We start from the raw sequence: 11212 nt of genomic DNA, 5'->3' as shown, positions 1-11212 counted from the left end.
TATGAATGTCATATTTCTTTATTAGCTGACCCACAGGCGAACTCGAGTTACATGCGAATATTTAAATAAGGGCCAGTTGATGAACACAGGTGACATATTATCTTATCATTCCCAAATAAATTCAGTTCCACGAAAATAACTTATTACTTAACTAATTTATATGATTATGCAGCACAAATATATACTTCATATATTGCAGTTTGTGTGGCGTGTTGAATACACATAACAATTCTGTGTTATTTAAAGAATAGTACATTTAATTTCCAAGAATGAGCTCTGCACATAACAGAAAAATCATGAATAAAAAAATCCTTGTGGTATTATGTCACAATGTAATCCTGTCATTGTTAATAAGAATTGCATTTCCTATCAGTGGGTTTACATAAAGAGTTCTGTGACGGGTTAAATGGGTTTTGGTTAACATGCCAGGCGGTGATTTTGGGGTGAAAAGCAGTCTTGAATTCGTTGGCACCTGTGGGAAAAATGGCAGCCAACAGCTTGTTGCCATCTGTGGGTTCTGATGGAGGAACAGAATTGAATAGAATTGAATTGAATGCAATTATTGTAAGTATTTTGAGAAGGCAAGTTGTCACAAAATAATAGTTAATTTAGTGTTAGCCTTCAACTGACTGGAGGATATTTTATACAAAACATAATGAAATGCATCCATACATTTTTTCACATTTTCACATTATATCTAAATAATTTTAGGGCCGCTTTAGTGTTTAGAGATGCATAGTGGAAGCATCAATATTGCAATATTTTGTATACTGCTACTTACAGGGTTAAATCAATGCTTAGTCGTATTTTACATTGCAAAGGAAGCTAGTACTATACAAACAGTATATAATATGGGATTGTATTTTCATGTGGTGTTGTATCATATTTATATCTAAAATGTACCTCAAATAGGAAATGCTGTTTGTTGTCCAAGTGTAAATGCTGTTTGTCTGTTGAATGAATCTGGGTCAGTGTTTCTGTCTTCCTCCACTTGGCTCGACGGTTCTGAAACCAAATCTTTGGAAAACACAAACATTTGATTTATTCTTGGGCCACATTTTTTTGTGGAAGATAGAAAATCATTCCATTAAATTAGCTAATTCTAACAATTCAATGATGTTGAATATGAATCTAGAGATATATATATTGTACCTGTATGCACGCCTCACTGAGCAGCAGACAAGAGGCAAGCTGCTCTCTGGTGTTGGCATCTGGGTAGTGTGTCTGCTGGAAAACCCTCTCCATCTCTTGAACCTGGATCGATGTAAACGTCACCCTGGATTGTCTCTTTCTTCGTCCAACTGTGAAAAACAACAATTTATAACATCAGGGGAAAAAATGAGAGGACCAGGAGGTAAATATTTTTTTTTCCTTGGCTAAATCTACAGAATGTAAAGGAAGAATTTGGTATTATATTTATCTTGTATATTAGGAACAAAAATCCACCAGGAACACTTATTGGGTGTTTACCACAAGTTATTACTTTACCGTATTTGTTTAGCAAAATAGATCAATGGTTAAAATATTCTAATGAGAAGAATAATTATATTGTATTGTGCCCACAGCAATTTAGTCCTTGTGATAATGCAACTTTCCCCAAACACTTCTTTAGAGTAATTTCTTGCATTTATATTTGTTTCATATAAAGCAATACTCACTTGTACACTTTGTATTCGATTTTGAAGACTCTTCATGTCGTCTGATTTCTAGATTTTCTTTGAATAAAAACAAAAATGTCAAGAAAAAATCCTGTATCCATACATTAAACAAGCAACATTATTTGGTGAGACATGCATACCTGCACATACACGCTGACTTGATATCCTGGGGTTTTCCTTAATAACAGACCACTCACGATTTGCCATGTTCACTTCTCTGATGCAGTTGGGCTTCCTTAGAATCTCCTCAATGGAATGAGATAATTTTTGGCATGATTTCTGGTCATATCCCTTCTCACGATCATCCCACATTTCCAGCATTTCAAGCAATATGTAATACGGCATTCAATATATATACATATTTATATATATATAGGTTAAGAATGCAACACCTCCAGAATAGCAGGGACGGTTTAAAAAAAATCCCCTCTGGCTTTTCCCTTGTGTTCTTTGGTTCTTATCTTGCACTCTGCTCCCTGAAAGGTGAGCTCCTTCAAGTTGCTCACTCTTGTGTAGTTGCCTACGAACCTACATCACATGGTCAGAATAGAGGAGGAGTTTCTAAGAAAAGGCTTATCAATATCTGAAAGTTTTCATCTTAGTGTAAATTTACAAGCAAACTCATGGGTGCAGTATATTTATTATATAATTAGGCAATGGGATACTTCCACTGGTTAAAGTGTGATTCATTTTGAAATGTAGCCGCATTAAAGCGACACTCCTTTTTTGTTTGTTGTCTTATCAGGATATCTATTGGAGTTGTAATCTTTATGACCTTGTCCTTTCCATGCCCTGTCATACTTCAATTCACCTCTTCTCTTGTGGAATATGATGGAAAATATCTATTTGAAATATCAAAACATATATGGGTTACGTTCCCAGTCTTAAAAAGGGGTGTTTGGCAGAAATAGATCATTAATGGCTTTCAATCCATAATTTAAATGATCGCACATTGTCTTTGGCCCATTTTTTTTTAACTCAAAAATAGCTACTATGAAAAAGATCAAATCACATTATAAAAAACATTGATCTATTACATTATTATTTTTAAATCTTGCAGGCCCCATAGTTATACTTGTGAATCCAGCCCAAAAACAAAATGGACAGAAAGTTAAGAGGTTGCAGCTGAGTTGTAGTGTGCAAAATATATGCCTTATAATATAATGCATTTTCAAACCTACTATTCATTTAAGATTAGATTCATCCCGTACTCGGGTAATTCACTTTTTTTTGCAGTAGTAGGAAGATGAAAATACAGAAACAGGAAAATACATTGTAGACTAAAATGAAATAGACAATAACATTCAGACATTTTTTGTTGTTGAAGATCTTATGTGTGTTATGTATTCCTCAGAGGGAAGCAATAGTAGTTTGTTAGATTTGACTCACTGTTATGAAATTTCAATTTGTCCAAAATTGTCCCCTGATAAAATAACGCGAAGAAACTGAAGATGTCTTCTGGCTCCAGTGGATACTAGTAAAAGGGTCAGCTTCTGTTACTCTTCTAATTGGCTTCACATGAGCCGTGGGTGCGACTCATTTCAATCCACAAGTCCCATGTTTGGACTTTGATACCTCCTTCTTATGCTGCCCACTCCCTTCTCCCACCTACCTGTCTAGCAGTTAGATCTTCGCTTCTACCAGCTACACTCCATTTTTCTCCATCTCATGGGTTCTTCATTTATGCAGGTTTTTTTTTTTTTGTTCCTGACATCCACATGAAGTAAAAATGGCTCCAGAAAGGCAGAGCAATGGTCTCGACAACTATGCCTTTGCAGTGAGTACTTTTATTTACATCCATACTTTTTCAGATAATACAATACGAATAATCTATTGTCCAAATGTATTTCAATGTTTCTTTAAGTAAAAGTTCAAACAAAAGAAGATAAATACCTGGTTATAAGGTCCAAATGGAAAATGTAGTCTTTAAAAAGTTGAGCCTGAACATGTTTAGACTTCAAATCAGTAACAAAAGTGCTTTTGGAAATCCGTCCATTGGTTTTCTACAGCGTTTGTCCTCATGAAGGTCACTGTTGAGCAGAACCCAGCTGACTTCAGTTACACCCCCGACTGGTCACCAACCAATCACAGGGTACATAGACAATTAAAGCATACACTACAAATTGGTCTTTTAACCCTAACCTGATCTGCATGTTTTTAGAATAGAGGTAATAAATTTACCCAACAATATCAATGATACCACCTTGGTACTTATGTAGTATCCTTCTTGGTATACAGGAATGTCAACAAATACAATCTGTTGTTTCACATTGGGAAGTTATTTCCTATTCATATCCCTATGCTATCTATTTGTTAAAAATCCTATCTTAAAGGTGCCATGTGTAAAATATAAGATAAAAAATAAAACAAAATAAAAAATAAAAAATATAATAATATAATAATTCTTAGACATTTAGATTAGTTATTATACTATTCTAATACTGAGTTCAAAGCATAAACTGGTTTAATTAAGTTAATTAAACATTGAAAAAAAATTGAAAAGCCAAAAAACTGGTTGAGTTAAAATTTCAAGTTCAAGATTTTTTTTTTTTGTTATGATGTATAACTGATGAGCGGGACTCTTGAATTCTGTCATGATGAGGTTCCTGCTATTGTTGACCACTCTACTGGTTGCCGTGCTGGGCAAGGAAAGGTTCGAAGGGTGAGTTAATGACCTGTGGGCCTGTAATTGTGTGTATTTTTTTTTAAGAATAGTGTGCAATCCACCATGTGGTGTATTTAAAGACATCAGGTTCTTCGTATGGTGCCAAAGAATGGAGCGCAGCTGTCTCTTCTGAAAAAAATGGAGGAGATGGAACAGTATGGGGTGAGGCAGTGTCCCTTAAAAGGGACATAAAACTACACAGATTCTATGGTACATATAGATAAGGTCGCGTGGGGGTGTACTTGTGTGTTTGTCAGGTGGACTTCTGGAGGAAGGCAGGTGACGTGAACGCTCACGTGGACATCAGAGTGCCCCCAGAAAGTTTGGAAGTTGTCACACATTTCCTGGAAAGCAACAACATTAAATTCTCAGTCATTATTGAAGACCTGCAGGTCACATAGCCTGATTAGTCTCTTGTTTGTTCATTAGTAGGAAATTAGTCATTTGGATTCATGCCTGCTAAGTGCTTCTTTGGTGTTACTCTTTTTTTTTTTACTTTTACAATAACTTCCCTGTTTGTTAAAGGTTAGTAGGTAAGTTTTCGTGAGTTTAGTTCAACTGATCGTTATTTGTGGAATTTTATTTAAGTCATTGCTTTAGGAGATCTTGCTTAATTTTTGTGGTTCAAACATTTAGGGTGGAGATTTTTTCTTTCTATTGAATGACATGCAAGTTGTTATTTTTCGACAGGTGATCCTGGACCAAAAGCAGAAGGAAATAAATTCGTTTGTCTGTGAATACGAGTCCAGAAACACTGATAACTTTGACTTCCACAGATACCACAGCATTCGCGAGGTGCCACTCGATGCCGTTTTTAAATTGTTAGGGATGGATTTTATTTTTGAATTCATCTTGTTCACATGATTGTTTCAGATATACTGCTTCCAAGACTTGTTGGTGGCCGAGAGTCCTGGACTGGTCAGCAAGGTGGTGATTGGTCAAAGCTACGAAGGACGTCCACTCAATGTGCTCAAGGTAACAATGCTTGAGAGGGAGTGGAGTGCATAAAAATGTGTCATTTAGTTCGACTGATAGAATATTATTATAGTTTTAGTTTGTGACCAGTGTTAGTGTAATTATTTGAAAGCTTTTTCTTGACAACAACATTCAACAGAACATTTTTACAACGTTTGTAGTTCAGCACGGGTGGGGTCAACCGACCTGCCAACTGGATTGACACGGGAATCCACTCTCCTGAATGGGTCACTCAGGCTAGCGGTACCTGGTTTGCCAAGAAGGTGAATATAAGACTCATATTTAGTAAATGCACCCCTAAAATCTAGCAAAAATTAGAATTTGATTTTTTTCAAATCTAATGACAATGATATGTGTAAAAAAGGAAATAATGGTAAATGTGTTCACAATTATACCAACATCAATGGATTACTTTCAGATTGTTGACGACTACGGCCATGATCCTGTCCTCACCGCCATTCTCAACAGGATGGACATCTTCTTGGAGATCGTCACCAATCCTGATGGCTTCCACTACACCCAAACAAAAGTGAGTCCACATTCCACCAAAAAAAAAATCATTAAGAAAGATGATTCAATGCCAGCCATCCCTGTTCAAAAAGCTTGGATGTCTAACTCACTGTCACACAAAAACGTTTTGAGTATTACCAGCTATACTCCTGATAGGGTTGGGTCTAATGTTTGCAGAATCGCATGTGGCGTAAGACCAGGAAGCCCAATCCTGGTTCCCACTGTGTGGGGGTCGATGCCAACAGGAATTGGAACGCTGGTTTTGGAGGTATTTTCACACAGTAACATCAGAAAAAACATCTTTTGTTGATGTTTGTTAACCACTTGTTTATAGTACTTATTATTGCTCAATGGCGGAAAATCTCTTTATCATCCTTTAGGCCTCGGTTCAAGTGGAAGTCCTTGTTCGGAGAAGTACCGTGGGCCGCATCCACACTCTGAGACGGAGGTCAGCTCCATCGTGAAATTCGTCAAGTCTCATGGAAACATCAAGTCCTTCGTTTCCACCCATTCATACTCGCAGATGCTACTTTACCCCTATGGATACACTGCGACACCTGTCAAAGACCAGGCAGAACTAGTAGGTGTTTGACCTTAATCATGACGCTCCTGTACGTGTTATGGTCTATGTCTGTGTTAACTTTATGCTTTTGCAGCACAACTTGGCCAAAAAGGCCATCACTGCCCTGACTTCGCTTTACGGCACTCGCTACCAGTATGGAAGCATCTTCAACACAATCTGTGAGTTTTTCTTTCCATTCATGTCCACCAGTCAGTCTGACAGATTGACTCTGGTGGTCCAAGGGTCAGTCATGGGAAATGCCATTTAATGCGTTCAGACAACAGCAATTCTTAGCAGTTGCAATTCTACCTAGTAAGTAATTGGGTGCAAGACTTTTTAATTTTCTATGTGGCATTCCAGACCCGGCCAGTGGTGGGAGCACCGATTGGGCGTACAATAATGGAATCAAGTACTCATTCACTCTCGAACTGCGTGACACGGGACGCTACGGGTTGCTGTTGCCTGCCAACCAGATCATTCCCACTGCTGAGGAGGCGTGGCTTGCACTTATGGTCATCATGGACCACACCTCCAAAAACCTCTACTAATGTGTACACCATTCTCTGATGGGGGAGGGAGGTTATCCATACCCAAAAAATGCAAAGGGGCCTGATAGTGTAATCGTAGTGTTAAATATTTTTAATTTGTATTTATTTTACTACTTTGTAGGTGTGAGCAGGCAGAGAATATTGATATTGATTTGAGCCTTTTTGAAATGTCAGATATTCTAACAACTTTCTCCCTTTTGATCAGTTCCTTTTTTAATTAAATCTTAGTTGAGAAAGTTTGAAAGAACTTTTGCCTTCTTTCTCTTCACTTCACCAACTGTTTTGCAATTAACAGCACACATGCAGCAATCTTTCAGGGTTGAAAAATTTAAAAAAAGGAAGTTCTGAGCGGAAATGCTGTCTCACTGTAACAAGAAGACAAATGTCGAATGGCCTTCAGACATCTTCTGTGAACAGGTATGTACTGGCATCAATGTGTCTGTGTGTGTACTTGTGAGACTGTAGCAGGTGTTTTTATGGAATCACGTGCGTGAGTTTACTTGGCTATCTGTGGCCTTGTGTAAGGCAAAACTGTTCCAACTTGTAAGCAATTTTAATGTTGTTTTTCTTGTCAAACACATTTGTCAGAGTCAAAAGAATGTCCAATGTTGAACATTTTCTAAGTAAAATGTATTGTTTTAAGATTAAGACTTATAAAAGTGAGCTAAAGTATATTTAGAGGAATATTCCTGATGACTTTGCAGTTGTAGAAAAAATATTTTTTGAAGAGATGCCATACTATGTATGACATTATATCTCAATACTACCTTTTACGGACATGCAGAACACTATGAAATGCACTTCCTTTTTGTTTTGCTATTTCTGTTTAGTCACAATAATAGTATTGGTGGTTGTTTAATAATTACTGATAATAGCTATTGTTAGTAAGGAATGTATTTGTTTATAATTACCTAATGATCAAAGTGATTGTGAAAGAGAAAAATATATTGTAGTTGTTGTTTTTCTCTTGCTTTGAGCAGATTGAGAATCAGGAGTGGGGAAACTTTCAAAATCAGCAGAGGCTGGAGTTTGGCGTTCCAGGTGGAAACTAGTGTGTGAATCGTGCAGCTGGTAAAACTCCTCCCTGCCCTTGAGCAAGGTGACATTGACCCGCCCCTGGTGGGTCCATAAAGGACCGAACCAGGGAACTCGGGTGGGATTCATGAATTCTGTCATGATGAGGGTCGTGTTCGTGTTGGCCGGGCTGCTTGTTGCGGCGCTCAGTAAGGAAACGTTTGAAGGGTGAGTTGATGCTTATTTTTACGGAATTCTAAACATACTACGTTCTGAAAATTGGTAATATGCAATGGAGTAAAGCCTGTGATGAACTCCACACAAAAGCTACAGAAAGTACCCAGTATTTCGGCATATTTGTGAGACTTAGAAAAAAAATGGATATACTTTTGAAACAAAATGTGGAGAAAATGATGATGCTATATTTGTGTTCAAAAAAATGTAACTATCCAGGTATGAGCTGTTCAAAGAAGGACTGAACTGGAAAATTGCATTTTTTTTTAAATTAAAGTTGAATATTTTTGTATCTGTTTATGAATAACAATACAAAAAAAGCTTTCTACTTCTTTTAAAATGTGAAAAGTGTTGACTTGATTTGATGTTCTTTGCATGCTTGTGATGTTCTTGTGTTCTACAAGCCAGAAAGTGTTTGCTACTGCTGTTGTGTTTTTAAAACGCTGTTTTGAATAAACTAGATTTATTGTGCTAACCACTGTGTCTCTTTAAAGACATCAAGTTCTCCGCACTGTGGCAAAGGATGAAGCACAACTGTCTCTTCTAAAGAAAATGGAGGACATGGAGGAGTATGGGGTTAGGAATTCCTAAACAAGAATATAAAACTTTACCATTTTTTATGGCTATTGTATTGATAATCTACATGTGGTTATTCATGTATGTGCTTGTCAGCTGGACTTCTGGAAAGAGGCCAATGATGTGGACATTAACGTGGACATCAGAGTGCCCTCAGAAAGTCTGGAGGCTGTTAAACTTTTTCTGGAGAGTAACAACATCAAATTCTCAGTCATGATTGAAGACCTGCAGGTAAGACTGACCTCTTCTTAGTTAATTAGTCTTTTTGTTCTTCAGTGAGTTGCTCATTTGATGAATTTCCTTTTTGTTGTTGTTGTTCAGGCGATCCTGGATGAGGAACTAGAGGAGATGGACGCCTCTGCCCGTTTAGCAATGCCCAGAAACACTGACAACTTCGACTACTCAAATTACCACACCATCTCCGAGGTGTTGCTTAATGCCCATTTTCACTCGAAGCAGCCGGTTGCTTTTCGTTGGATTCACCTTACTGACATGCTTCTTTTAGATATACGCGTTCCAGGACATGCTGGTGGCCGAGAATCCCGGACTGGTCAGCAAGCTGGTGATTGGTCAAAGTTACGAGAATCGTCCTCTCAATGTACTCAAGGTAATATCGCTAGAGTGCACGAAACCTAGTTTCAGGATTATAAAGTGTGTATAATTCAGTTTGACTTACGGCTGACTGGCGACCAGTCCAGGGCGCAGTCCTTACAACCCTTTCGAGAATGTGTGGATGAATGAATGCAATGAGGTTTTAGAGCAAGTTTGTGATCTTAAAAGCCTTTTGTTGAAAATAGCATTTAAAACAACACCTGTTTATTGTTTGCAGTTCAGCACAGGTGGAAACAACCGTCCTGCCATCTGGCTCGACACTGGCATCCATTCCCGTGAATGGATCACTCAAGCTAGCGGCACCTGGTTCGCCAAAAAGGTGAAGAAAGGACTTGAAATACTTCTCCAGCAATGCTTTTAATTAACAAATCTTTTTTTTTTTAGATCGTGACTGACTACGGTCGCGATGCCGTCCTCACAGCCATTCTCAACAAGATGGATATCTTCTTGGAGATCGTCACCAATCCTGATGGCTTCCACTACTCGCAAACAAGAGTGAGTCAACATTCCAACATCAACAAAAAAATCATTAAGAAAAAATGATTCAATACCAGCCATTTCTATTCAAAAGGCTTGGGCTCTAGCTCATTGTCACACAGAAACGTTTTGAGTATTACCAGCTACACTCCTGACATTGTTCAATATTGGGTCTAATGTTTCCAGAATCGCATGTGGCGTAAGACCAGAAAGCCCAATCGTGGTTCCTCTTGTGTAGGAGTAGATCCCAACAGGAACTGGGATGCTGGTTTTGGAGGTAAGGTCTCCCTTTCAGAAATGTAGCCTTGTGACAATTGTGACAGTATTAGCTGATAAACCATCTCTTTTGTTTTTCACATTTTAAGTTAGATTGTTGCCTGGTTCTTTGTTCTTTCAGTAGTTTTAAATGAGAGATTTGAAACACACATCCCATAATTTTTAACTCCATTATTGCTGGATTACTTTGTATTCATTATTAACAAGTAGTCAATCAGTTGTTCCAAACATCATTTTTTTATCTTTGTTAGTTCCTCATTAGTCAGTCCCTGTAAGTTCACAAGCCTAAAATATTCAGGATGAATGACTAGTGAGAAGTAACATTAATATTTTCCATCATTGCTTAGGTCCTGGTGCTAGTGGCAGTCCTTGCTCGGAGACTTACCGCGGCCCGCGGGCACACTCTGAATCGGAGGTCAGCTCCATTGTGAACTTCGTCAAGTCTCATGGAAACATCAAGTCCTTCGTCTCCATCCACGCGTATTCGCAAATGCTGCTCTACCCCTATGGATACACTAGGACACCTGTCAAGGACCAGAAAGAGCTGGTAGGAGATCAACACAAATCATTGATGCTGCACATGTTATCTTATATGTTCATTATATTGATGCCCCGCGCAGCACAATTTGGCCAGGAAGGCCGTCACCGACCTGACTTCCCTTTACGGCACTCGCTACCGATACGGAAGCATCTTCAACACAATCTGTGAGTTTCTTTTAATGTACACTTTGACGTTCTTGGTCCATCTTGGGACATATCAAAGTCCATTCAACCATATTTAGCGGTTACAATTTTACTTGGTAGTTGAAGTTCAAGCTGTTTAATTTTCTGTGTGGTCTTCCAGATCAAGCCAGTGGCGGAACCATCGACTGGACCTATAATCAGGGCATCAAGTACTCGTTCACGTTTGAGTTGCGGGATACTGGACGCTTTGGTTTCATCTTGCCTGCCAACCAGATCATCCCCACTGCCAAAGAGACATGGCTGGCCCTCATGGCCATCATGGACCACACCTCCAAAAACCTCTACTGAGGTGCACACAGTCTTCTGCACGAAAAGTGAAGTCATCAATACCAATAAAGCAATAGTCAAGGGAAAAAAAAGA

General features: G+C 38.3%; 3 protein-coding genes across 11 annotated transcripts; 2 read left to right on the top strand and 1 right to left on the bottom strand.

Moving 5' to 3' along the window:
- Positions 1-77: 77 nt before the first annotated feature.
- LOC144210809 (retinal homeobox protein Rax-like) lies at positions 78-3734 on the bottom strand. Of its 7 annotated transcripts, XM_077737733.1 has the most exons (7): positions 3048-3194; positions 2051-2186; positions 1799-1901; positions 1659-1715; positions 1153-1301; positions 904-1017; positions 78-517 (listed from the first exon to the last, which is right to left on the bottom strand). In XM_077737733.1, exons 3-7 carry the CDS (start codon positions 1863-1865, stop codon positions 326-328), a joined length of 579 nt encoding a protein of 192 aa, XP_077593859.1. In that variant the 5' UTR covers positions 1866-1901; positions 2051-2186; positions 3048-3194; the 3' UTR covers positions 78-325. The 7 variants fall into 7 exon arrangements, with proteins under 7 accessions (XP_077593859.1, XP_077593850.1, XP_077593888.1 ...); XM_077737724.1 differs by lacking the exon at positions 3048-3194 and adding an exon at positions 3552-3734 and having other exon boundaries at positions 1799-2186; XM_077737762.1 differs by lacking the exons at positions 2051-2186; positions 3048-3194 and adding an exon at positions 3552-3734 and having other exon boundaries at positions 1799-1904.
- On the top strand, positions 3122-7165 carry LOC144210758 (carboxypeptidase A1-like). 3 transcript variants are annotated; one of them, XM_077737618.1, is made up of 12 exons: positions 3122-3435; positions 4261-4320; positions 4404-4485; positions 4581-4715; positions 5014-5118; positions 5197-5298; positions 5460-5561; positions 5717-5827; positions 5986-6076; positions 6189-6388; positions 6465-6549; positions 6731-7165. In XM_077737618.1, the coding sequence occupies exons 1-12, from the start codon at positions 3410-3412 to the stop codon at positions 6916-6918; spliced, it is 1287 nt and encodes a 428-aa protein (XP_077593744.1). In that variant the 5' UTR covers positions 3122-3409; the 3' UTR covers positions 6919-7165. The 3 variants fall into 3 exon arrangements, with proteins under 3 accessions (XP_077593744.1, XP_077593755.1, XP_077593763.1); XM_077737629.1 differs by lacking the exons at positions 4261-4320; positions 4404-4485; positions 4581-4715; XM_077737637.1 differs by lacking the exons at positions 4261-4320; positions 4404-4485; positions 4581-4715; positions 5014-5118.
- Positions 7166-7197: 32 nt separating this feature from the next.
- Positions 7198-11211, top strand: LOC144210772 (carboxypeptidase A1-like). The gene is made up of 12 exons (XM_077737651.1): positions 7198-7335; positions 7899-8160; positions 8661-8742; positions 8839-8973; positions 9064-9168; positions 9248-9349; positions 9572-9673; positions 9739-9849; positions 10018-10108; positions 10455-10654; positions 10728-10812; positions 10952-11211. Exons 2-12 carry the CDS (start codon positions 8081-8083, stop codon positions 11137-11139), a joined length of 1281 nt encoding a protein of 426 aa, XP_077593777.1. The 5' UTR covers positions 7198-7335; positions 7899-8080; the 3' UTR covers positions 11140-11211.
- Position 11212: the final 1 nt, after the last annotated feature.

The sequence above is a fragment of the Stigmatopora nigra genome, chromosome 2 (assembly GCF_051989575.1).
Source record: "Stigmatopora nigra isolate UIUO_SnigA chromosome 2, RoL_Snig_1.1, whole genome shotgun sequence".
In the NCBI taxonomy this organism is placed as follows: Eukaryota; Metazoa; Chordata; class Actinopteri; order Syngnathiformes; family Syngnathidae; genus Stigmatopora; species Stigmatopora nigra.
The sequence above is the reverse complement of the archived record's forward strand: the minus strand, read 5'-3'. Positions and strand labels throughout refer to the sequence as shown.

Coding starts and splice junctions, on each gene's coding strand:
- LOC144210809 (XM_077737724.1), bottom strand. CDS start 2,003: ATGCCGTATTACATATTGCTTGAAATGCTGGAAATGTGGGATGATCGT. Junction 1,302..1,658: donor ATCGAATACAAAGTGTACAA/GTGAGTATTGCT, acceptor TGTTTTTCACAG/TTGGACGAAGAAAGAGACAA. Junction 1,018..1,152: donor TCAGTGAGGCGTGCATACAG/GTACAATATATA, acceptor TGTTTTCCAAAG/ATTTGGTTTCAGAACCGTCG.
- LOC144210758 (XM_077737618.1), top strand. CDS start 3,410: ATGGTCTCGACAACTATGCCTTTGCA. Junction 4,321..4,403: donor GGCAAGGAAAGGTTCGAAGG/GTGAGTTAATGA, acceptor GTGTATTTAAAG/ACATCAGGTTCTTCGTATGG. Junction 5,299..5,459: donor GTCCACTCAATGTGCTCAAG/GTAACAATGCTT, acceptor CAACGTTTGTAG/TTCAGCACGGGTGGGGTCAA.
- LOC144210772 (XM_077737651.1), top strand. CDS start 8,081: ATGAATTCTGTCATGATGAGGGTCGTGTTCGTGTTGGCCGGGCTGCTT. Junction 9,350..9,571: donor GTCCTCTCAATGTACTCAAG/GTAATATCGCTA, acceptor TATTGTTTGCAG/TTCAGCACAGGTGGAAACAA. Junction 10,655..10,727: donor TCAAGGACCAGAAAGAGCTG/GTAGGAGATCAA, acceptor TGCCCCGCGCAG/CACAATTTGGCCAGGAAGGC.